The sequence below is a fragment of the Stegodyphus dumicola genome, chromosome 5 (genome assembly GCF_044657685.1).
Source record: "Stegodyphus dumicola isolate Sdum_Otavi_A_Nest chromosome 5, ASM4465768v1".
Taxonomy (NCBI): Eukaryota; Metazoa; Arthropoda; class Arachnida; order Araneae; family Eresidae; genus Stegodyphus; species Stegodyphus dumicola.
The window spans coordinates 97,203,404-97,231,159 of NC_140772.1; the positions used below are offsets into that span (position 1 = coordinate 97,203,404).

At 31.4% G+C, this 27,756-nt stretch overlaps 1 protein-coding gene across 2 annotated transcripts in view; it reads right to left on the bottom strand.

The window, feature by feature from the left end:
- Positions 1-345: 345 nt before the first annotated feature.
- The window catches only part of LOC118184897 (uncharacterized), a 75,133-nt gene continuing 47,722 nt past the window's right edge, over positions 346-27,756 (bottom strand). For both annotated transcript variants that reach the window (XM_035354623.2, XM_035354624.2), the window contains exons 8-9: positions 5,298-5,508; positions 346-577 (exon numbers count right to left, since the gene is read on the bottom strand). In XM_035354623.2, the coding sequence (XP_035210514.1) occupies positions 481-577; positions 5,298-5,508 (308 nt within the window). In that variant the 3' untranslated portion in view covers positions 346-480. The remainder of the gene's footprint in view (positions 578-5,297; positions 5,509-27,756) is intronic.

The following is a 27,756-nucleotide window of genomic DNA, read 5'->3' on the forward strand; positions in this document are numbered from 1 at the left end:
TGCTGCACTTCGCCGGGCAAAAGGAGGACCGACAAAATATTAGGAGGTATCCCATGACTTTTGTCACTTCAGTGTAGTTATTGTTCCAAAAAATTTCTGAAACCCTAGTTAGCAATTATGAATCATCCTGTAATTGATTTGAATTAATACACTTACGAACATACTTAAAATTAATAACTATAAGTGGGGCGTATGTAGGTAATGATTTCAATCATTCACTCTTGAAAAACATTCACCTTAAGAATTAAATACTGATTAGCATATGCATGGTACTAATATTCTGATTTATATTTTCTGCTATTTTTGTAAGCACTTGAACTAAAATGTGAAAGAAAAAGACAGAAAATCTATTATTTTTTTAATCAATAGAGTCCAAGAATTTCACTTTAAAGCTAACACGATTTTGTTGAAATTTTCTTTGAAGAAAGTAGTAATATTTTAATTTTAAACATATATTGAAATTTTAATTTCTTTTCTAAATCAATAACAAACTCTATCATAAATTTGTAAGTCTCCAGAAACACCGCTAGGGGTATGAACAACAGCTGTGCTAGTGCTTTTAAAGTATATCCAGCACCTGTAAAACAATTAAAGCATAAATTACTATGTTTATTATTTTCGAAACAAAATACATTATTAAAAACCCAATGTGCTTAATATTGAATAACGTGTAAAATACGCTTACGTTTCCAAAACACTTCATATATATTTCTAAAACTGTTTATTAAAAATAATCATTTAATCGCCTTAATTAAATTCTCTTTTATATGATAAATAAAATTTGACAAAAAGCTAACAAAAGTTTTATTTGACAAAATAATCTTCTTAGAGTAGTTTTGTTCTTATTTTGAGCAAAACGTGCTGAATAAACAAAAGTGCTGTAATAACTTTAATGAAAGATTTATTCTTTTAATTTATTTTAACCAAAAATCATTGTTATTTTAAAAATATGGAATAATTGTATAGGCTCTCATCCTTAACTGCTTAAAATTGAAGATGTATATTCTTTATTAATAACTTTTAAGGTCTTTTTATGTTTTCTAATCATATGAATGAATTATTAAAGAATGTATAAATTTGTTTCTTTTAAAAATGATGATTTTGAAAGGTAGAGAATGCAATTTAAAATTTTTAATTAATTATGATTTCTATCAAATATATACCGCTGCAAAAAAATTATATTCCACAAAATATTCAACCAAACTGATTTGTTTTTCACTGGAATGAGTAATAGGCAAACTTCATCCGGTCCAGTTTGATCAGCCTCTGATGAAAATAATGACACTGTAAGCGCTTTGTACAAAGTATCCTTGCGAACTTCTGCAATTTAGGATTTGATTTCAGAGTTTAACTAGTCAAAGCAGTTTTTATGATACCGAAATGTTGCTTAGAAGATTCTCTGAGAGAGAGCTGTCGGCTGCTTAGAAACAAAGCAAACAAAAGTAAAGTAGCAAGAGTTGAATGTTCCAAACAATAGTCCAATAGTCTCTGCTGTTTGGAAACAACTTAAAGACTTTGGAATTGCTGCTAAAAAACCAAATATAGGCGTAAAAGTAATAACAATTTCATTAAAGGGGGTTTATGTTAAGTGCTAATTGCAGCTGGAAACTGATTGCCAGGTAGATGAGTTTTAAATGTGCACTGGCCATTTGAACTCGCTTTCATTTTTAGGCAATCTACATACAGTATGCTTCCCTCCGATCGTAATGGGTTTAGATCTTAAATTTCAAAAGTTCCTCAAAATCTCATCAATAAATGTTATTTTCTTTGATTATAATTAAAAAATGACTCTCTCACTTTGTAGATTCCTTTTCGTCCAATATACATCAACCCCAAAATCGGAAACATTAAAAAGTAGCAATTTTCATTAATTTCTTTAATTTTTCATTAATGAATACTAAAATTTTCATTAATAAATACTAAAATTTTCATTAATGAATACTAAAGCTTTCCTTCTGTAACAATGTTTACGTTCATAACGTTGAGGTAGAGCAAAGGGTTTGCGTTTCACCACATTCTCATCAAATAAATATGAATTGGTCATAGAAAATCAAAACTGTAGTCAATATAATGGCACTATATATTCATTTCGATAACAAGTTTCTGTTTAACACCCGATTCTAAAAGCTCTACAGCTGAAATTCGAGTCGGCTCCAGAGCTATTCACCTTTCTCCGCTCTTACATATTATTTCACTTTTATTTGCTTTATTTTTTCTGTATCTTAGTATTCTGTAGTCGATATTTACACTTGCATTTGTGTATTATAATGATAGTTATTACCCCCCACAAATTCAAGTAATTTTATTCAACAGTTTCTCAGTTTATCAACAGGTTTGAGAATCTGTCTGAGTTTTCAGCATGTAAAAATAATTGTGGTTAAAAAGTACATATATACATGCATAATTTTTAATGAACTTTTATTTCTTTAAATACTTTAAACATTTAGCAGCATTAAAAACATCACATAATTTTTTATGGTTTAAATTAGTCAGACTTACTCCAAATATCTCTCATTAGAAATGGGGCAACTCAATCGATGGAAAATAATAATCAATGTAGTTCAGTAATATTTGACCTAATTACTGAAACTTTCCACCCAAAATAGGAAAACAGGCTGGAAGGAGTGGTTTCACTGAAATGAATTATATTCGTTTAGGGGAAAAGCACAAACGAATATATGCTTGAAAGGAGGGATGTCTTCGTAAAAGACTCAGTTCATGTTCTAAGGATCATCTTTGGTGCAAACTGAACTAAACATCGAATTTATATTTTTTAAGTAATAAAACGCATTTTATACTTAGACTAAAAGCTTTAAATTCAATATATTTGCAAGAGTTGAAAATAAAAAATGCTTAAAATTAAAAGATATAGTTTTAAGTCACTTCAAATGAACTGTAATTTGAAGGGTATACTGGGCTACTTAGAAAAAAGAATCTCAGAACTACAAATTTCAGAATTCATAAAACTTAGCTTTTACTCACATGCAAATTCTAAATCCTGTTATGCGAAATACATGTTTATTAGAACGGCTTAGGTATAGTCACATGATCAACTCCATACAAAGCTAAGAGTGAGGTTAGCGTACTAAACCTTAACCTAGAAACTCTATCTTGTGAGCATTGCTGTACGCTCGAATGATTAATTGCTTCATATCTCAGCTGGTTTGTATTTCTTGGCAGAATTTCACCATTTTCCACTGTTATGGCAAGCGTTACTGTTTTAGACGCATAACATGCGTTTAACTGTCTTTTTTAGTTTTAGCTGTCTTTTTCAGTTTAGTTAGTTAAACGCATTTTATGCGTTTCTCCAAATAAAGTAAATTATCTACGCCCGATTTATGCTATATATGTATAAAAGGCTAACTCGTACATAAAAAACTCACTTCTAATGGTTAATTTCCGGTTAGCATAATATTGCTAATACCATTCAAATAGATACAATAATCAGAAAAAAATTTTCTTCTCGAAATCTAATGAATCTACAATTCCACCAGCTTCCTTCGTTTGTACACCTTGCTCAAAAAAAATGGACAGTTCTGTATCTCCCGTTTTAATGTGCCAATTGACGAAATTTAACTTGCGTTTTTTATGTCTCGAAAGCGCAATTTAGAATATGTGTTATATTTACATATAGCATTGTCCTAACGTAAATATTCTGACACAAAATGAGACTTTTCTGATGTATATACCGATTTTTTCCATATTTCGATTTTACGATCCAAATTATGCCAAAGTTCCAAGTTTTGTAAAAAATCGCACGAGTGGTTTTTAAAACTCTCAAACGCTCTCAAAATTTTAGCCCTTCAATGTTTATTGAATTGATTATATATTTATTAATATCTCTTTTTTTGCTAAACTTAACTGATTCCTTGTTTCACAGTTCGAAAGCTAGGTTCAATCCAAATCAAATTCACAGATATTTTCTGATTTATTTTTAAAATTTGTATTATTTAGTAATTTTTATAAACTATTTGAAAATATTTCTGAAGAATAACCTATAAAATTTTTACTATCACCTTAAATTAGATATTTTTTCTAGGAACACCTGCAAAAAAATTATTTTATTCAAAATTTCCAAAGCTATACATAAATTTAGATATATATTGGCGCGCTTTGATATTTGGTATAATTGTTATAAGCGATTATAACGACAAATGTGCTTTAGGCGCTTTTGTAACATTATTTGAAAGAACGGACGATGCACCTTGTTTTCTGCTCGTGCACAATGAAAAAAGGGAAACGAAAATAGGTTACTATAAATTAAGAATTTCGCCAACTGTATTATTTCTAGAGCAAACTGAAAAATGTACTCCGAGATATGTTTTTAAATTCCTTGGTGAGTTACTCACCAAATTTTACAAAATTCAGCATTTGCGCATCATTTGATTTGTAGAATCGAAACATGGAAAAAAAATCGCATATCATTTCAGAAAAGTCCGATTTTATGTAAAAATATCTATGTTAGAGCAATGCTTTATATGAATCAAATATATATCCTAAGTCGCGCTTTCAAGACATGAAGACCGCAAGTTCAGTTTCGTCAATCGGCTCAGTAGAGCAGGAGATATATTACCATTTTTTTCCAATAAGGTGTACCATAAAAAAACTTAAATTACCTGTAACTGGAGGTACGCGTTTTGCAACTCTTGGCGAAGTATTTACTTGTTCATAATTATCAAAGTAATCATTAGTGAACTATGGTAATTGTAATAATATTCAAAGAGAAAACTTGCTGTGAACAGTGCCCGGATACCTTTCACAATCATCAAAGGTTTTATCGCACTCCCGGGAAACACTGAATCCAAATATCTGAATAATTAAGTGCATTGTATATAAGGATAAATACAAAACTGAAAAAAGAAATTTAGTCCATTACATTTTTATCCCAAGGAAACTCGCTGTTAATGCATACGCAATAACTAACAGCACAAATATGCGTAGTATATTAAGTATTATACTAATTATAATATTGTGTGGTTTCAGCCTCTTTGTAATAAAAGAACCACACAGTTTAAAAGTCTTCGTTGTAGTACATAATATTTTATAAAATTATTTTAATAAAGAAATTAAAATTTTTTTCAGTTACGATGCATCTGCTGATAACTGCGCATGCTACATACAGCCTTCTGTTCATTTAAACCTTGTAAATTTCCTTCAGGTCTTTTGATTTATAAGGTGTTTGTAAAAATGCCAAGACACTCACTTTCTTAAAGTTACGAAGATACTTTGAAATCATTTTATCCTTGTTCAAAATAAATCAAATGGCAAATCAGAATTAAATGCACTAAAATACTTACTGTTTTTCTTTTTTATGGTATAAGCTAGTTGTAAGATCCAGTTCAGTCATGTGTTCGGCGTATCCAATAGATCTGCAACGTTCTTCTGCAATACATAAACTCTGGCATTCCTTCAAACCACCTTTGACTTCCCCTTTCTTCATCATTTCTTCATCGTATACTTTTAATAAACCTCTAATTGAATCATGAAAGTTATTTTCACATTGTGCATCTGTTTGTGAAAAAGAATATTTCTTTAGAATAAAAAAAAATATGTTTTCTTTGTAGACTAAAACTTACATTTGGGTTATTACAAAGATATAATTATGTGCGTGCGGGTTCGTAATGGATTGAAAACACACAGAACCGATGAAAGGTTGATAAATTTAATTTTTCCCAAAGAAATATTTTACAGTTCTGGAACATTTAGCAAAAGTACTCGTACAACTCTTAGAAATATGATAAAGCTCAGTCAGTAGTTACCACTTCAAATTGCTAAGAACGTTAAACACAAGACAATTCAGAAACCTCAAATGAGTACGCTCGCACAAAGATCTCTCAATACTCTGAGCTAAATTCTGAGCTCAACTCTGAAATAAACTAGACTGATGCTCTCTCCGGTCTCGTATAGTTTTCTCCCATCCATCCATCCAGAAATATCTAGTACCTTCGATTTGTCGAAATTTTAGGAAGACATACAAGGTTACAGTTGCATAGGCACGAATACAGTTACATGGGGATCGTAACAGTTACAGTTACAGCGGTACAAGACCAAATTGTCGCCCATTGATCGCCAAAGTTTGGTAACTTTTGGCCATTTCTTACCAAATTTGGCGATAAAAATTTGTCACCAAATTTATTGCCAGCTTGGTGCTATTTCGACAGTTTGGAGAAATAGCAATTTACCTCAGTGGACTTACTCCTGTAGTCCTCTTTTTCCAGCTATACTTCACTCTCTTGAAGTATAGAGTCTTTAATCTTACACTATACAAGAGTTACTACAATTTACATATATTTTCACTAAAATTATTTACATATGTTTATGTAAAATCCGTAAAAATATTATACATTATTAAAGAGACAAGTTACTGTAGTGTCGTAATTATTATTATTAAATTCATGTTTTCTCATTTGCATGCAAACTACAAGTTATTATTTGTGTCTAAATTAAATTCCAAAAAGAAAACAATCTGAAAGGATTCAGATTTTGACGGTAGCCTAAAAGGGCTCTTTTAAAGTTTAATATAATTTATCGGTAGCGATTATCAATAGAGGTAGCCCAGAAGGAATAATAGGATGTTATATATCTTCTGTAAAGTTGAGAAATGAAAAAATATACAACATAATTCTATAAAAATATTTTAATTACACATATCATAAGTTATATGCACTTTCTTTGAAATCAATCAGATTAAAAAGTATAGAAGTAATATTCTTAAGAATTGCATCAACTGCTTTAAACATGTTAGTTTATTAATCAGAAACAAACAAAGTAAATTTGAAAGATAAATATCTTACATTTCGCCGAGTGGCAACAGATTCGAACGAAAAGTGAAGCAACGCATTTACAGTGGACGTCATTTGAAGTGAATTATCGCAAAATCGTATTTTGAGACTTTTAGCCTTTTGGGCTAAAAACAAATAAAATTAAAAATGGGTACTTTCAAAATGTATTAGTAATTTCTAGATATGCATAAAATATGATCTTATCTATTCAGTCAGTAACTGAATTAATATTATATTAACAGAAGTGTGAAACTGACAGAAATAAACAAGATGCAAAAAGTGTTATTTCTTACCCTCATTTTTCAACTTAGAAACATTTACATAAAAAAATTTATTTATTTTCAGATTTTAACATAACTTATTTATTCCGAATATTGCAAGAATGGAAGTGAATCTTATCATATTTTTTTTTAACTTTCTTGTTGTGAAAGTTTTTCTTTAACTTTCTTGAAAGGAGAAAATCACAAAAATTACAAATAACTGCGTTTAAAATTCAAAATAATTATCTGTAAATCACTTTAAAATTAGAATAATGAATGTGATTACAAAAGAATTATTCACAGGTGGGAAAATTTATCAGACGTTATTGCTCCCAGTTGGGTATATACAAAAAAGAAACAGTACGGAGAGTTTTTTCATAATTACACTCATGTTTCTCTTTCGGTTAAGCAGTAGCAGAACATGAAATATAAACAAATTAATGCAAGTCTAACTTTACCTAAATTAGATGTCTAAGCGATTAAAAAAAAATAATTGCGATTAATGTTTGTAATATTTATTAGGAAAGATGCTTCGATTCCTATTAAAGTATTAATAATAAACATTTTAATAAAATGAGTTTGACTAATGATAATTTTAGTTAAAGATGACTGTATTCAAATTAGAGCTATGTTGTAAAAAACAAAACAAAAAAAAATTAAAGTTAGGACACCCAGCTGCTGTGTGCCTAATTTTGCGCTTCCTATTTTTAACTTTCATCATCAAAAAGACAAAATCGACCATAACTTAATGAGATATTTCAAAACATTCCATTGAACAGTTCGAAATATAATGCTAGATACTTATTCATTTGACTGAAAGAAACTTCAGATATTTTCAGCAGGGAAGGAGGAAGAAGAAGAAGAAAGAAAGTGCAATCAAATTATGGCATACTTAAAAAAAACAAGTATAAAGTTTCCTTTTTTCTTAAAACGGAAAAATTAATAATCCAGTTTATTATATTATAATTCTTATTTTTAAGAATTTTTTTAAATGATACTTTCTACTTGTAACAATATTCTTTAGATAAGGTACTGTAGATGAACTCAGAATAATTATCAGATATGAAACAGTTATGCAACACTCAAACGGAAATGGAGCACTGTGACCCTCAGAACAGAAAACAGCTTCCGCCACATCCTCCGTTGCATGGAGACTAAGATTAGATAAGACAATCACGCTACGTACTGAGCGCCAGTGGACAGATAACGTCCTCCCACTTCGCTCGCATTTGCCCGGAACTATATTTTTAATGCGTGCAACGGTGCAGAAAGTATAGCCTTTTCAGTTAAAGAGCAATCCAAAAATGAGTGAAAACGTTGATTCAAATCACATAAATCAAAGTAAATCTTCGCCAGAGGAAAGCCTCGAAGACCTAGAGTGCCTTAACTTCCCCGGCGATGTTGATTGGTCATCGACTCTCGTACTAAGGTGTGATCCGAGCGCTGGCCCTTACAACCTCAGTGACGTAACAGCAGGTTTGTTCAATATAGTCCGTCGCATTGATGTCTTCAATCTAGGTGCCACATCTTTGAACCATGCTTTCACCATGAGCTTCAAAACCACTTACGGTTTGGAGAATTTCGTAAAGTACTTGAAAAATCCTAAACTGTGCAAAGGCGTAATGGTAAAAGGGCACCGTTGCACGTTTACCAGAGTGCCAAATAAGTGTGTCACTGTAATAGTTCGATGGATACCGCTAGAAATCGACACAGCTCACATAACAGAAATATTTAACAAATATGGAGCCATAGTAAAGACGGAGTTACTGAGGAGCAAATTCAGAGGTTGGTTCAACGTGTACACTAACGAAAGGAAGATAACGTTGTGTCTACGACCAGGAGTTACGCCACAGGACTTGCCGTACGGGATTGTAGTAAAGGAACTGATTGGTGCCGTTTTTGTTGAAGAACGTAATCCAAAATGTCTAGAATGTTATTACACAGGTCACAAGAACGATTCGTGTGAACATGAACAATGCGCTTTTAATCAAATTAAGAAATGAACACCAGCTACCACTATTGTAATTAGAAAATTTTTGAAGTCATTCCATGCTTCTCTTTAAAATAGTAAGAAACAAAAAATTGGCAAATAAGAAATAAAAAATGGTTTTCAGAAAATTTTTTGAATTCAACAATCTTTTTAAGGCTCTGGATATTTTTCTTTAATTAGTAAAGTGCAAATCAAATGAAATTTTCGTTAATGATAAATCAAAGTGTGATGGTTTACAAATAAATAACAAGTCAAAACTGCAAAAGATGGTTTCTCAGTAAAGAGGATTAATATGATTAAACTGTAGAGATATTTTCACAATTTGATAGTAAGGTAGGTAATTAGATAAATGTATTAAGTGTTTTCATGACAAATACAAGTAGAACGTTCATTTCTTTTAAATGTTAAGAGTATTTTCATTTTCTTTGTTTCTATTTATATTTTAATCATTAATAATCTACTGCTAATGATTAAAATTCAAATATTAACAAATTTTACATTAATAAGTATGAATATTATTTTAAAATACATACAAATGGTTTATATTTTAATCATCAATAGTCTATTTAATTTCAAAATGCGTTATAAAAATCTGCATGTTTACTAATAATTTTGATTTCAAATTTTTAATTATTAATGATTTAAAATGTTATCATTTTAAGATATAAGTATTCTTGCCTTTTTTATTGAGAGTACTTCTTTTTCCATTTAAGCAAAATAGCTAGTTTCAAAAAATAATATGAAATTATTAGTAGCAGCTCTCAATATTTAATCCAACTTAGGGAAAATTTTATTCAAGTTTAAAATCAATAAATGTTTAATTTTTCAGCTTCTAAAAGAATTATCTAATGTAAATATATGCTCGTTTGTGTTTGTGTACATGTACATAAGTATTTTTATTTTATGTTTGTATGTATGTATATATATACATATAAATATATACATATGTATATATATATATATATACATATGTATATATATATATATATATATATACATATAAAAAATCAAAACATCAATAAATAAATAAATAAATAAGTAAAAATAACTTTTAAGTGAAAATTTCAATAAATAGCTAATCTGTTAGTTTGCAAACAGCAAAAAAAATTTAAAAATAGTTAAAATATTTATATATAAAATTTATAGAATTTATAATATATATATACTATAAATAAATTTATTTATTAAAGAAATATTGATTACATTATCTCCAAAGATTAATTTTAGTAGAATTATCTAAAAAGAGTGAACCCATAGTTAGTAAATTTAATTCCGAAAATTGTTTTAAAGTAACTTGAATGTAAATTGTTAAAAATGTTTAACGGGGACTTGAATTAAATCATGAATAACAAAATTTCAATTGTAAAAAGAAATTAAATTAAAAGCAATTAATCATTGCCATTGATCGGAAATTAGTTGACTTTTCAAGGGGAACAAATCAACTCCCGTTCAATGAACAATAATTAAGAAATAAATACAAAGGTGTTTCGTCCTTTACTCAAGTAATAAGGCGATACTAAACTGGCAATTTAAGTTAGGCCAACTATTTCCGTGAATTGAAGGGATCAAGAACCAATGCACAGCATTAAAGAACTCATTCTGATTAAGCATTTTCGCTTATTCAATTTTGAGTGAAAAGCAATTTATGCAGTAAAATTGATAAAGTGTTATTTCTTTAATAACTAAATTATTATTAACTTACTTTGCAGCTATTGCGCAAGTAGTACAATAACTCGATTTCGCACTAAGTGATTTTAAGATTATACTATAAATAAATATATATAAATAATTATAAATATATACATATAAAATTTATATAATTTATAATATATATAATATACATATATATACTATAAATAAATATACATAAATAATTATAAATATATATATAAAATAAGGCTTGTAAATTTTATAGATATTATACATATAATATCTATAAAATTTTTGTATTTAATTTTCATTTATGGGCAATTAATTAGCAGCGGTTTGAGTCACATGATGGCAGGAAGAACGAAACGTGTGTTCGACACTCATTAATCATCCGGATTTAATATTTTAAATACTAACCCTTTGAAAAGTTTTTTTTGAAGCATTAAACAGAAGTTGATTAATAGTTTTTATTTGTTTCTCCCTTAATTATTTTTTCAAACTTTAATAACCCTTTTAGAAAAAAATTTCTTCAGATTTTGCATTTCACTATAAATTAACGTAAGACAATATTAATACGCTAACCAACTTTTCCTAGTATAGTGTAATTTTTTTAATAAAAAAAGTTTTTTAAAAATTACTTTAAAATATATACATATGCCACACTCATAAATAGTAAATAGATTTTCCTTCTAAATATATCCCATTTTGAATCCTCCTTCTCTCTCTTTCTCTCTCACTCTCTGTATGTATATAGATAGATAGATCGGTGCATATATAGGTAGACGTATCGATATGAGTATGTTTGTGCATATGCATGTATTGTGCATGCATATTGTATAGTTTAAGTTACCAAACTTCAAGGCGTTGCTTTTTCCTTACATTAAACTTCTGAAACTCAAGACATTTTTACATATAGAGTCTCATTTAAAAAATATAAAAAAACTGAAAATAAAATAAAAGGTTTTTAAACTGGAGCAGCACGTCAAAGAGGTTAAAGAAACGATTCCTGAGTATCTCCTTTAAGAATCTGCTCCTTTTTCTTGCTCAGCCCTATACATAAAATGCATATTGGGGTGCTACGTCTTCGTCCAGCTATGCATACCACTCGATATCCGCAAAGGGAAGGACAATTTTTGCCGTCAAAACGTTGGGCCTTCACACTTTTGCCAGATATTTTTAATGTATGGAAAGTAATTAGTATACACGTACACACATATATATGCACAACGCACATAAGATTATTCCTATCTCGCCATGTGTACGCCATGTGTACATTTATACGCAATCCTATGTATAATATGTATACAGAACTTTAAAAATATATTTTGTGCAATGTAGTAAGCATAGAGTATAAAGTTTTGAATGTAAAAAAAAAAAAAAAAATATCTTGAAGCTTATGAAGCTCAGAACTCAGAATGGTTTATACGTTCATTCAATATGTATCCCCTAAAAACAACAGTAAACTTTTCGTAAAAACAAAGGCATAATTAAAAATATCTGCGAACCATCAATAAAATGCAAAAAAAATGTATGAAAAGCAATTATAACAATTTTTATTGTTTTGGTTATTATTATTAGTAGTATTAGAAGTAGTAGTAGCGAGCAGTTCTTGTAGTAATAACTGTAATAAGAGTAAGACTGCACTAGTTTCGTTTAATTTTTTTGTAGCTTTAAACTGAATTTTTTCATAAACTTAAAATTCAGCAGCATAAATAATTTATACATTCAAAAGCAAAGTTACGTAAATTTTTAAAACAGCATATCCAGTTTAAAACAGGATAGCCAGTGTACGTTTAGAATCCCGATGCAGCGTCAAGAGTTTGCATGTATTTTTTTGCGGTTTTTTTCTTCAGTTCATCATATCAATATTCAGTTTTTTTACTAAAACGGCTTTACAAAATTTTATTTTATTTTTATTAATAATGTCTCATTTGTTTGTTGTCTTTATTAAATATTAAGTTCTTGACCTTACGCCACATAAAATTCGATTCAACAGCAAAATCATAAAATATTTAAAAACATCATATCTTTAGAATTTCCTCTAGTCTAGACAGACCTGGGCTTCTGGAGATAATCTTTTCCGCCTGACAATATTGCCATTGCTCGCATTCAGATCGTTGAATTTGTTAACATAAATTCATTTTTTCAAAACTTTTATAAAATGGGAAACACAGAATTCGAAATTCAAAATTTGGGATTCCAGGTGCACATGTTCGGGAGGAGGACTATGGTATTCAAACCTTGAATAGCTCCGTTGTTTTTTCACAATGAGAGAAACATGCATACATTCATGCAGATTCTTCATCATTTAATTGTTTAAACATAATGCAGAATGAATTTGGTGGCCAAAAAAAAAAATTGAAAAGTGATTCGACGCAAAATGCCGTTTCGAGACTAATAGCCCTTTTGGGCTAACGCCCATTTAGGCCAAAACAAAATTCAGCAGAATTAATTAGCAATACTTGGTTTTGTGTAGCATTGACTGCCGCAGCTTTGACAAAAATTAAATTCTCTTTTGCGAAAATCTATAGTATGCCACATGTTACCTAATACGAATATTGACAAAAATAGTATTTTAAGTTTTTTACTGATATCTGATAAAATAATTCGCATTGAAGAAAATATCGTTCTTCAGTTATTTACTTAAAAGAATATTAAATGCATAATACTAGAAATGCCTTTACCATAATTTAATTACTATAATAATTATTATTTTACCCTTCTCAGTATCGATGAAAGTGTCCCTCTGAAACTTCCTCATCGAAAATAAAAGAGAGAGAGAACAGCTGTATATATTGTTTAATGTAATTAGACATTTTACTGTTTCATTTGTACTTTTTTTAGTTAATCTCTTAGATGAAACACTTTTAATAGTGCTTTCAAAATCAATTTAAGGACTTTTCAAGGTAACTTTCAAGAGGTATTTAATATAATCTTAAAATAAAATTGCAGGCTATGACTTATTTTCAAACTTCTCTATGTGCAGTTGCTGTAACCTTTAAGAAATCCATTAAGTTTATAAAGTATCAGAAGTAGAAGCAATCAGACCCACCTAACCAAACAAATTGGTCTTATGACCAAAACAGGCCACGCCAAAATATTCAATAAATAAATTATTTATTAAATAAGTTTATAAGGTATTTTCTCCCTCCTTTTTGCATGAGATCATGCTGAACTGGAAGCGCATTCGAGAGGTCCGGGTTACAGACACGGCGAGGGCATTGCTCATTTTGCATGCCTCCAACATCAATAACCCTAATGACTGTACATAAGCGTCCGAACTAAAATATATGATGGACGATAATTCGTCACAACCAGGATTTGACGAGTGGGTCCCCTTATCCCCATTCGCCCTTTAAAAGAGGGAGTATATAAGGTATTTTCTCCCTCCTTTCCCCAATGCCTTCGCGGTGTAACTGGAAGCACACTCGACGCGGATTCAGGAGGGTCGGAGTTCGAATCCCCGGTAAGGGCACCGCATATTTTTCACGTCTCCTACATCGAAAATCCTAACGGTTGAACAAGTTTTAAGATGAATTAGAGCTGAAATGTGTAGCATGATTGAACTGCGTGTTTTCTTGCGAACACCTATTTTATGTAATAAACTGTATTTCTCCAATAATTATTAGAAACAAAATCCATATATCTTCCCTTCTGAATTAAACGCACATCTAAAGTAAACAGAATCTAAATACACATATTTGTACATACAACTAGGCATGGGAAAAAGTAAATTTTTAAAATTCGCGCTGTTTATGGTAAACATTTGAAAATCAAAATACAGGCTGCGTAATAAAAATGTAATAATTGTAAAAAAAAGAGGAAAAAGTAAGTGACGGGTTTTAAATTTCCCTACCTAGATAATCTAATTACACGTACATTGTGGGGAAAATAGAAAATTGTATAAATAAATGTTATTTTTATTTAATTATAAGTTATTTACGTAATTATAAAGCATTATGTTTTAACTTCTTAAATTACATCTTAAACTATTCTGAACTATCAGGTACTTTACATCATTAAATTAATTTCTTCTGAAAATTGTCGTATAACGTACAAGCAATTATTGCTAAATTTACCTCTTACATATTCTTATGAAGATTTAATCTATTAAGTTATGAGCAACATTTATATTTTCGAACTATAGATATGTGTTCATAATAAGTATAAGTAATATCAAAATATAAATTGATTCTTTGGCAGTTGCATCCAAAAAAAATAACTGTATGCATTGTAAAAACTCACAGTTGGTTTATTTCTTTTGAATATGATTACGAGTGAGTTACTTTATAAATGAAATAGGGACCAGGTATGTTAAGGTAGTTGCTTTTTATTCCTTAACGGACTATATTATATACAGAAATGATTTTGAAGGCCATTAAAAATTTTATCATTAAAACTTCTTATATGCATCATAATTACATATATTAATAACTGGTCTTTTACAAGCATTATATTTCGCATTTTTATGATGATAATGACTAAATAAAGTTGTAAGGATCTTAAGTTTTACTAACGTTTATTTTATTTTAAATCTTTACTATCACTTCTTATTTTCTACTTCCGGCCAGAATTATAAGCGTTAATGTATTTATGCAAAGTTTGTCTGGCGAACGCCAAGTATTTAAGTTGTGGCTTTTTGCCAAGCGAGAGAGAGGAAGCAGTGAGTCGAAGCAGGCCGTTTACCTTAGAAGTTTCACGCAGTTGCTGGTTGCCTTCCAGGCCAGAGGTCTTAATCCTCTTGATAAATTTTAAACGTATTGTAGTGTTCACAGTTCTCTGTACTACATACGGCTTCCTGTTAATATAAGGCCAATCTTCCACGTTTATTTAAAGTTAAATTAGAGTTTAGTTCTATTTTTATATTTTTACGTTAGACCCCAAGTAGCGGGTCTGTGTATTCCGAAGTACGGAAGTTATTGTAAATAGAGAAAAATAAAGGGTTTTGTATACCCTTCTTGTGTATCCTGTCTACTTCCCACAGTTTTGAACATAGCTTTAGTAAGCTCTCTGTTCCGAGTCAGGTCCTTGCATGTTCCCGAAGAAGGTAAGACGGAACATTGATCCTGATAGTGGCGCCCAACGAAGAAGAATAACCATGGCCGAGTTTCAAGAAGAACCTGTGCTGCCTGCAGAAACGGCTCAGAATCCAGAAATGCCAGCTGCCGCCCTGGAAGGATTTGGTTACATCGTCCAGACCATGCGCGCTTCGATGAAACCAGAAGCAACATTTAATGGAAACTCACCGGTAACCAGTTTTTTGGAAAAATTGGATGACCACTTCATGCTCTACCCCGTGCACGAGTTTCAAAAAGTTACCTTAGCTACCAGCGCTTTGAGGGACCAAGCGCTTAACTGGTTCAAATGTATAGGCAGAAGTCTCTTGGGTCAAGCAGGAAGTCCCACCTATACTTACGAGAATTTCGAGACTGCCCTAGTAAAAGCCTTCCGTGTCGTAAGGGATCGTGCGAAATTAGAAACGGAACTTTTCAGTATATATCAGCAAAGAATCGAAAATCTCTCAAGCTTTATTTTAAGAAAAATTCACGTCTTCAAACTCTTGTATGGAAACCGTCCAGATCCTGAAATAATTCAAGTAATTTTGCCGAGGTTACTGCCCCAAGTGCAAGACTTTATTGAATTAAGAAATCCGACTACACTGGAAACGTTATTTGAGCTAGCAATCCAGTTTGAAAGTAGAAGAAAGGCGGACATTGAAAGAAGACGCCAATATCAAGAGTGAAACCAATTTGGTGCGCCAAGACTACAGCAAACTCAAGCACACGGCTACGGAAGCAAAGCGAATCAGTGGGCAAGGAAACCCGAGCATTCAAAAACAGCCGGCGAACGTCGACAGTTCAATAGCAATCAAGGAAAAAAGTCTCAAGGCCAGTGGAAAAAGAAGGAAAGCACGGAAAAGAAAAATAATTTAAACTAAAACGGATTTCTGCTGACGAGAGGGTGCGGAAATCCGAAGAATCCGAAGGCCAAGAAAACCCCTCTTCCTTCAAGTTAAATACGGTAATGGTGAGAAATTTGACTCTTCCGAAGATTGAAGTGTTGGTGAATAATCTCCCAGCCACCGCACTCCTGGATACAGGCGCGCAGTGTTCCTGTGTGGCAGAAGAATTTTTTAGGAAGTATTTTCGGAAATACCGCATATATAATTCGGATAATACGACAGTGTTAGCGGCGCAAGGAGAAAAATGTAAGTGTATAGGTAAAGTACCGCTGTATATCCGTATCAAGGACGAACAAGTAAAGGTGATGTTTTTTATAGTAAAGAAGCTGCAAGCACATATAATCTTAGGAATAGATTTTCTTTCAGAAGCACAAGCAACGCTGGATTTTAATGAAGCGTCCCTTAAGCTGACAATGAAACCAGTTCGTGCAGAAAAGGCTGAACCGCCGATGTTAAATCTTGACCACCTGCCTAATGACGAGCAAGGAAGAATCCGACAAGTGGTAAGTGAATTTGCTTCGTTATTTAGTGATATTCCAGGATTTACTCAGGTTACTAACCATAGTATTGACACCGGAGATTCAATGCCAGTTCGCCATAAAGCATACCGGTATGATAAGAATAAGGAAAAAATTATAGAATGGCATATCACCGATATGCTACGTAAAAAGATCATAACGCCCATCTCAAGTAGTTATGCTAGCCCGGTGGTTTTATGTAAGAAAAATAATGACTATCCTTTGACACATCCAAAAAGGTGGAGATTCGCGATTCATTACCGTAAATTAAACTCCATAACTAAATATTCGGCATATCCGTTACCTATTATTGAAGAAATTCTAAGGAACATAACATCCACCAAATATATGACGACTTTAGACTTAACGACTGGTTATTTTCAAATAGGGGTTAGGCCTGAGGATGTGCCTAAGACTGCTTTTATAACCAAGTCTGGCACTTATGCATTTTTGCGTATGCCGTTTGGCCTTTCAGGGGCCCCGGCAACATTTCAGCGATATATGGACATTGTGTTAAGACCTGTTCTTGGAAAGTCCACATTTATCTATTTAGACGACATCATTATTACTAGTGATAATCTCGACCAACATGTACAGGATGATTTAAGACAGGTGTTTTCTTTATTAAATGAGGCCGGTCTAAAAGTTAATGTCGAAAAGTGCAAATTTGCAGCCCCTGAATTAAAATATTTAGGTTACAAGATATCTCAGAAAGGAATAGAGACAGACGAATCAAAAATAATCGCTGTACAAAAGTATCCGACTCCAAACACGGCAAAGAAGCTCTCTTCTTTTCTAGGACTTTGTTCATATTGTAGGTCCTTTATAAAAGATTTTGCAGCTATCGCTGAGCCATTGTTAAAATTAAAAGGGAAAAAGGCAAGATTCTCGTGGACGGCCGAAGCCAATAGTGCTTTCGAAAAATTAAAACAAGCTTTAACGCACGCCCCTGTGTTGAAATTTCCTGAAAAGGATGAGAATTTAGAAATTTCAGCGGATGCTTCGGATTGTGCGGTAGGAGCGGTACTTTCGCAAAATCAGCAGCCCGTGGCATTTTTTAGCCGAACTTTAAATCAAACACAAAGAAACTATTCCGCGACCGAGAGAGAGGCACTTGCAGTTCTGTTAGCAGTGCAAAAGTTCCGAGTCTATTTTGGAAAGGCGCCAATAACAGTGTACTCTGATCATGCGGCGGTAACTAGATTGTACTCAGGGAAAAACTTATCCCCAAGGTTAATAAGATGGGCACTCAAGCTACAAGAATATAATCTGGTAATCAAACATACCCCCGGAAAGGAAAATATCGTAGCAGATGCCCTATCAAGAATTAAAATAGATGAACAAGATAATACTGTAAAGGTGGCAATGCTCACAGCATGTACAATAAATTCCGGAGAAACTGTAATAACCGAACTGGGTAAGGATCCTGAGTTTGGAAGCATTTATGAGTATTTAAAGGATCCTGAAAATTTTAGCCACCAAGATATTGTGGCGATAAGAAATAGGGCGGCCCATTACGAACTAATAGATGGTCTATTATTCTATACAAAAACTACGAATTCCAACAACGAATTTCGACCTGTTATCCCAGCTAGTCTTAGATTAAATATCCTGCAGGAGCTCCATGACAGCCCTTTAGCTTCTCATGCTGGTATTCGAAAAACTATCCAACGCGTGCGCGAGGCAGTCTATTTTCCTGAACTGCAAAAGTTAACAAGGGCGTATGTCCAGTCCTGCCCAACATGTCAAGCAGTTAATTATATTAATTTCCGCCCGGCCGGGTTTCTAAATAGTATTAAATCCGATTTTCCAAATGAAATAATTGGCATCGATTTATTGGGCCCTTTCCCAAAAAGTCAGTTAAATAAAAGTCGCTATCTCCTTGTTATGGTTGATCATTTTAGTAAGTGGACCGAAATTGTTCCCTTAAAACGAGCCTCCGCGAAATTAGTTACTGATTCTATTTTAAATAAATATATTTTAAAATACAGGGCGCCCCTAAAAGTTATATCGGATAATGGTCCTCAATTTGTAAGTAATGTATTTGAAGACATGTGCCAAAAACTGGGCATACGTCATCTAAAAATGGTCCCGTATCGGCCGCAATCAAATATAGCGGAACGGGTCAATAGAAATATAGTGAAAATTATCCGTAGTTATGTTAAAAATTTTCATAAAAGCTGGGATAACTATGTCAATGAATTTGCTTTCGCCCTTAGGACCGCAAAACATGATACAACGGGCAAAACTCCTGCTGAGTTATTTTTAGGCAGAAAGATTATAACGCCGTTAGATAAATTATTTTATGTGCAACAAAGAGCCCCAGAATTTAAAATGGGTGATATAGAAAGACTAATTAAGGAAGCAAAGAAGAATACTGAAGTAGCACAGAGAAAACAAAAATTATATTATGACTTGAAACGACGGGGAGTAACTTATAAAGTAGGGGATGAAGATTTAAAAATTAAGCATTCACTTTCTTCAGCACCAGAAGATAAAACTGCCAAATTTTTTCCACGATTTGAAGGACCATATGTTATAGAAAAAATAACTCACGCTGCAGTAGTGTTAAAAGCCAGAAATGGGGAAACCTGCTCCGCAAACATTGATCAAATCAAACCCTACTATGATCGTAATAAAATGCAAATATTTTCAGATCTTTTGCAGGATCCGGCACGGCAGACACAGCAGGCACAAGCTCCAGAGGTGGAAAAACGACAAGTACAAGGGCAAGCCATTAAGAGGCAGGAGCAAGTGAAAAGAAAGTTTCCCCGCGGAAAAATTGAAGGTAGCAAGAAAAAGAAGCCGTTCCACCGTCCAGAAAAGAGAGTTCGCGAACACCCCCAGAATGAAGAAGGGAGAAGGACGACGTATGCAAAGAGAACCAGGAGAAATGACGGCAACTATAACCCGGCTCTAAAACGGAAGATCTACTCATCCGACAGGACTCTCCGCAGCAAATGTCGCCGAACTGCGGAAGGGCCATCAGCGGCGGAGGAAAAGTTACAAGGAAAATTTGAACGGCCAGTAACGAGGTCCAAGCAGGAACACGAAAAAAGTTTCCCGGTTCCGCCAAGACCAGCTGCCATCGAACGACCAAGACCACAGGCAGAAGCGAAAAAGAAGGTATTCAAGGGTGACCGAACTGGAGAAAAAAGAAAGCATCTAGAGGAAGGCACTGAAGGGCGAGCCCGTACAAGAAGGAGGATAAATCAAACAACTATCTGCACTACCTTTAAGGACTGGGCCCAGAAAAGAATGTCGGAATATCACAAAGATAAGTAAAATTTTATGTTACTTTGTAAACTTAAGTTAATCTTTCATTCTTACTGCAAGTGGCAGATTTCAAGAAGTTTTACCTCATGCGAGGTCTACCTTTATCGCCAAAAGAGCGAGAAATGAGTTGTTACCGAGTTTGGTATTATGTTTTTCAATTACTCGCGCGTAAAACTAAAGTTGATGTATAATAGCGTTGTGTAAAGACTTAAATATTGTATAAATATTATTTAAAACATTCTGGTAAGAAAGAAGTTTTAGTCTGAAAGACTTTTTGAAATGTATTATTTCAATGTAGAAAGAATTGGCACTTGCTTTGAAAAGAATAGAAGTTAACAATGTACTACTAATGTATGTTTTCAAATGTATAAAATTAACGGCATGTTAATATGTTCTTATATACAATGTGAACTGTTATTTTAAATGTTAAGAAATACCGTGATATGGTAAAAGTGAAAGTAATGTTAAATTTTTTTTTTATTCGTGTGACTGTAAAAAGACTAAATGATGGTGAATATGTGTTAAAGGTTGAATGATGTAGTTAGGCTCTCTGACGCTACACTTCAGAGTTAGCCACTTTCAGAATAGTACCTCAGGGTTTAGAGTTGAAATTAGGGTGTGTTACGAGGTCTTGGTATGTTGAATTTTAACACGTTAGTGTTTTGATTGTAGGAGGAAGTGTTGAACACGTAGACAGAAACACATTCGTAGTTCTTTTACAACACATGTCAGAGAGCACGGGGAGAGATAATTAAAATAGTCATGAATGAAATAAGAATGTTAAGAGAAATGTAATTATACATGTTACTTGCCATTTCATTTTGTAACATTTCATTAAACTAGTTTTCCTTCCAGATCTCTGGAAGGAACCAGATTTGAATAAAAGCTCCTGTTTAGATGCAGTACAGATGAAAAAAATTGTGTGTCCTGGGAGCTGCTATTGTAAAAACAAATTTCTTTTTTTTTAATTTCTAGTTTCTAGCGAAAAATGTTTGTAAAAGATTGGCCTCGCGTTAGATTCTAGAGCTAAAAGTTTTCAACAAGGTCGTTTTAGACCTCAGTTTCAAACTAATTAACTGTGGCGGGAAGTATGTAAGGATCTTAAGTTTTACTAACGTTTATTTTATTATAAATCTTTACTATCACTTCTTATTTTCTACTTCCGGCCAGAATTATAAGCGTTAATGTATTTATGCAAAGTTTGTCTGGCGAACGCCAAGTATTTAAGTTGTGGCTTTTTGCCAAGCGAGAGAGAGGAAGCAGTGAGTCGAAGCAGGCCGTTTACCTTAGAAGTTTTACGCAGTTGCTGGTTGCCTTCCAGGCCAGAGGTCTTAATCCTCTTGATAAATTTTAAACGTATTGTAGTGTTCACAGTTCTCTGTACTACATACGGCTTCCTGTTAATATAAGGCCAATCTTCCACGTTTATTTAAAGTTAAATTAGAGTTTAGTTCTATTTTTATATTTTTACGTTAGACCCCAAGTAGCGGGTCTGTGTATTCCGAAGTACGGAAATTATTGTAAATAGAGAAAAATAAAGGGTTTTGTATACCCTTCTTGTGTATCCTGTCTACTTCCCACAGTTTTGAACATAGCTTTAGTAAGCTCTCTGTTCCGAGTCAGGTCCTTGCATGTTCCCGAAGAAGGTAAGACGGAACATTGATCCTGATAAAGTATCAGGTTCCTTTTTTCCTTACTTTCAAAATTCGTGCTTTGTAGCAATATGAAATCATTTTCTTAGAGTTCTTTATAATTTAGTAGAATATAATGATCAGTTGAAATCTTCAGTCTGACTAGAAGTTTTTAAGCGTTTGGCATAACTTCTCAACTTAAAATACAAGAAATGAATTATCATAAAAATATAAAAACTTTGAATGTAAACATGCTGCACTACTATTCAAAATCAAAACTTTAGGATTCAATTTTTGTTAGCAGTACATACCTGTGCATTTTCTTACTTACATCCAAGCAAGCGATGGATCAAAAGTTGTTTACATAATACATTTGAAATCTCCACTCCTTGCATATGCAGATCCAATAAAAATCAAATCTGAATTTTTAAATAGTTCCTAATTCATTTCTCTTAGGCAAATATGAAAAAACTTTATTCCTGATTAAGAGTAATAACTTATAAGATTCAACACACAAAAGAAGCCTAAAACGAATTTACTTAAAATGTTGGAAAAATTATGAGTTCAAGTACACTTTTATTCCAGAAGCACTCAAAGACATTAGCTTTTGAATAAGACAGTAATTTTTAAATAATTCTCTCAGAAACAAATCATAGAAATTATCAGATTTTCCTGAATAGTTTTGGAAATTTCATGAAATTGTAATTTAGATTGATTGCTAATTAAATAAACATTCAAGAAAGAATAGGTATATCTTCGAGATTAAAAAAGTGAGTAATTAACTTATAGTATCAGAAAAATTTCCTGAAGCATATGTTTAAAAAAGATTTAATAAAAAAGATTGAAAATCACGCATTTTTTCGCGCAAATTGAATATATATTCAATGAGATTTAGTTGTGTGATAAATTGCAACGATATATCCAAATATTGCTAAGAGACAAAAATTGTCCTACTTCAGCAATCTATCAAATTTGCAGCTTAAATTTATTTTTGAATTCTTACTATTACCATAACTTGTTACCAGTACTGATATATAGTACCTTGGGTATTCAAATAAATACATCCAAACGGTGATGCTACAGTACTCAATGGGTAATTACCTTTTTCAAAAACCTGTTCCTTTTTTAAGCTTTTCTTTATATGTTACAGCTAACAGCTGTATTTAAGTAAAGAACATCTAAGTTCACCAAATACAGAAGTCATCTAATAAAGATGAGACGTATGTCAGTATTTAATGTATTCTCACGTATATTATGCTTTCAGAGTTAGTTCTTAGAGTCTCGCTTTACTTCAACTATTTGATGTAGGATGCTGCTGATAAAGGTTTTCCTACTTTTGTATTGATAAAACTTTAAATTATTTTCTTCTTGTCATTATAAACAAAGTCCGCTGTTAAATATTACTAAAAACTATGTTGTTTACCATACGTCGGGCAATAATTTCCCTTTAAAGATTATAAGGTATTTCTCCCACTTCCCTAGCATGCCTTCGTGGTGTAACGGTTGCACGCTGGCCGGTATTCCAGAGGTCCGTGGTTCGATTCTCGGCGAAGGCGGTTGTTAATTTTTCATCTCTCCGGCTTCCAAAAAAAAAAAACCTAATGACTCTACAAGATACGCTAATCATTGATGATGGTAAACTAAATAAACTCAAATAAAGAGAGGAGTTCAGAAGAACCTCTCTCTTTATTTTAGTTTTAATAAAATTATTCGAAATATTTCTTCAATATGTGAAACTCATGTTTCCGAAAACTTCCTTTTCAATAAAATTGTTTAATTTATTGAATGATATTTTGATTTCAATTCAGCTTTTCCCAATTTTTTTTTTAATTCTAATTTCTACCTTTTCTATTTTTTACTTGATTTTTACTTTTGCCCAGCAGATGGCACTATGTGTGATAGATTTAATTATACTATATTTACTTTTACTTTTTAATCCCCCAACCGCTTCCTTCCCTCGCAAAGTACATTTTTCTTCCTGTTAAAGAAGGATCTCGTTGCTGTGTTTCAAGTGATATCCGTATTGTATAAAACTAACAAAAACTGGTTAAGAAAGCGTCGACTAATACAACTAATACAACTGCAAGATTACGTTATTGTTATCTCAAAAAGACTGAAACTACGCCTGAATTCTATATGACTATCAGGAAATAAATAACTAGGAGGATTTGCTTACAGTTTTCCCCTGAATGGTGCAATTTAATTCCAAACATTGCCTTAGTTTTTAAATTATTACTATAAAAAGTACATTGTTTTCCTACTTGCCATTTACGTTTTCAGAATAATTCATTTTTGGGTTTCAGTTCCTACTTTGTTTATTTTCATTTATTTTTTAATAGATTTACCAAACATTTCTCTTGTAGAAACCTAACTAACTGGTTGCTTAAAATCCCCTCCCAACAAAAATGCATATTGTCTTCTCAGTGGCAAGTAAATAGACGACTTCAAACTCTGGTTTCACATTCCTTTTTTCCTACCCCACTTGAATATTAGAATTCAAACTGAACACTTTAGTTTCAAATTTTTATACTTTTAGGGCTATTTTACTCATTCTGAGGCTAAAAATTAACCTTATGTATAAACAAAAAGTAATATTTTTTAACAAATTTTCCTCAAAAATTAAATTAAATTTCGCTATACAGTATATTAGGCTTCGGCAGCTTTTCCCAGTTTTGGGTCAAAATCAACCATTATACGTCTATTAAAAAAAAACGTTTCTGGCCAGGGATATTTTTATTTTAAAATAGTCTTTTTTGGGTGAATAATAAAACAAATTTCATTGGGAAAATAATTACAGTGTATTTTAAACATAAAAATTATAATTATAATTCTAATAATTATAAAAATAAACGTAACTGAATTGACTTTATTTTTCTTTTCCATATTAACGGCTCTCCTTAGGCTGAACATGTGGCGTCAATTTAGTCAAGATCTGGCTTATAGTTAGTCGCCTTAAGACGAATACAAGCATCTGAATTTTCGGTACTTAAGCTTCTCCTGTTCTTACTTAAAATAAATTTTACGTGTGAAAATACTTACTTACATCTGTAAGTTGAACTGAATGCGAACCAAATGGCAAAGCCAATTTTTTTGCTACTGAATTCATTCTTGCGCTGTTGAATAAGAGATAAAAATGAGAGCGAACTAAATGGACGACATTAGGGTTGCCAGATATTTGTCAAGTAATTATGGATTCACCGATACTTTCTTTACACGTGGTAGAAGCGAAAAAAAAAGGGGGGGGAATCTAGAAATTCCAGAATTTAGTTCTATATGCAATCACGTTTTACTAGTATGTATAGTGATATTTATTGTACTAGTATTTTACTAGTACTTTTCTGATGTTTTACTATGTATTAGCTATTAAAAACCATTTAGTGAAGTATTCTGGGCGGGAAAATTAAATAATTGCGCAAGTTTCAAAATATTTTTTTTTTTTTTTTTTTTTTTTTTTTTTTTTTCAAAATTTTATCGCAAAGATTATTTATTCAGTTGCTAAACAAATCTTTAAATCTATATTCAGACTTTAATTCCCATAAAATGTTTTGCATAGCAACATAATGTTGTAAATGCATATACATGAAGGGTAAAAAATTTACACAGGAATTGATATAATAATAAATTAAATCTTTTACCTGTTTAGAAATATTATTTCAAGGTTATTTTTTAAGAAATTTTTTACTATAAATAGAGTAGTGAGTATTATTGATTTCCTATTTAAACCGAAAATAATCAAAAATGAGTTAAATTTGATACATAATTATTAATATTATAAATTTATCTATTTAAATTATTATACTAAAATATTTCACAAAGAAATGTGAACCGTTTCTGGTTTTTTAAATGTAGATATGAAATGAATTAATTTGTACCCATGTGTGCATTAATAAAATACTTGGAAATTTATCAAGAAAATCAATACTTTTAAAAATATGCTTTTATTTTCCTTATCTCTAGTATTTTAGATCAGTGGTCTCAAAATGGTAGCCCTCGAAGTAATTTTATGCGATGGATGATTACATTTGAATTATGTATTTGCAAAACTGTATGTATTTGTTGTTGTAAAGCTGTACGGCAAAGATTTTAATTATTTGTTTGCATTTTTATGAATTTATAATGTTTTCATTACCCTTAATAATTAAGTTGAATAATTCACCAGAAAATTTATAAATGGATGTAATTAATTTACTGCGTAATATAAATTTTATTCAAAGATTCACCAGAAAATTTATAAATGGATGTAATTAATTTACTGCGTGATATAAATTTTTTTATTCAACGATTTCAAGATGCAGAATTGACTAACTTTCATACGTACTTTTCAAAAAATAAGCATGCTAAGTTAAGAATTTTTGCCCTAAGAATAATCGCATTGTTTAGGAATACGTTTATTTGTGAATAACGTTTTTTCACAGTTTAAAATTAATAAGGATCCAAATGACCGATGAGCATTTACAATCCATGATGAAAATAATTTCTAATTATTCTCTCCAGTACATGTAAATTAACAAATTTTATATTTAAATATAAAATTTATACTTATTTTTATACAAATACATGTATTTTAATTTATGTTCCAAAGAAAAATTTAATAAATAAAAGGTTGTTATTATTTATTGAGGTTTTTGCTCTTATTAAAACATTATTCTCAAGTTTTATTATTATTCTCCAATTTTACCAAACTTAGAAAGTTTAAATATATATTTCTTTATTTTGATTAAAGTAAATTATTAAATTATTAACTAAATTTAGTTTATTAGAATATTTGAAAAAAATATCACTGTCTTATATATTAATATTTAGCTATCAATATGTTTATATTACAAAATATAATCAACAAATCCCTTGCAGGTACCAAACTTTAAATCTCAGCTGGAAAATAAATATAAATTTGAATTTCCCCTTCCCGGTAAAAATTTCATATCGCTAAAACAAATTCTAGCCCGTCAGCTGTTTTCAGATAGTGCAATCGGCACGCATGTAATACGAGTCTGAGACAGCTGTTTTAGATTAAAAGAAATCCTCTAGATTCATTTCTGTTAAGTTTATTTAATTTCATGATAGATTGGTAAATGCTGTAGTCAAAGCAATACATTTAGACGCTGAAGAGTTGTGGTAAATTTTCAGAAGTACCATAATAAAATTCTTCTGAATTTTAAATGATATAAGAAATATAGAGTCTTAATATTTAGCTCAAAATATAATGCCGTATATTTCGTTGAAGTTACAAAAATTAATAAATCTTTCAGTGAGCAATTGATTTGAAATACGTAATGTAATGCAGTGTAATGCAGATGAAGCATTAAAATATTCAATAATCTGTGCCCAAGTCTAATGCTTATTATATCTGAAGAAGTTTTAAAGGTAGTTATTTTCTATAAACCCTCGCAGACAATCGCAACTTTTCCATCAGTCAAAAGAGGAAAGAAAAGTCAAAGCAATGAATTATACAAACTTTTTAGTATTTAAAATACATCACAAACTAAACTGCAGCGAATGCTTGCAAAGTATAAGAGAAAAATCATATGAAATAGCAAATGATATCTAAAATGTGAAAGGTTACAACTTGGTATTAAATCATTACTTCCAAAAAACTATATTCAAGCTGATTACCTGTGGTGGTGAAATCTGAGCTCTTCCATTATCTTTAGGGAAAGAGAAACACTGAACGCGATTCAAAGGATCTT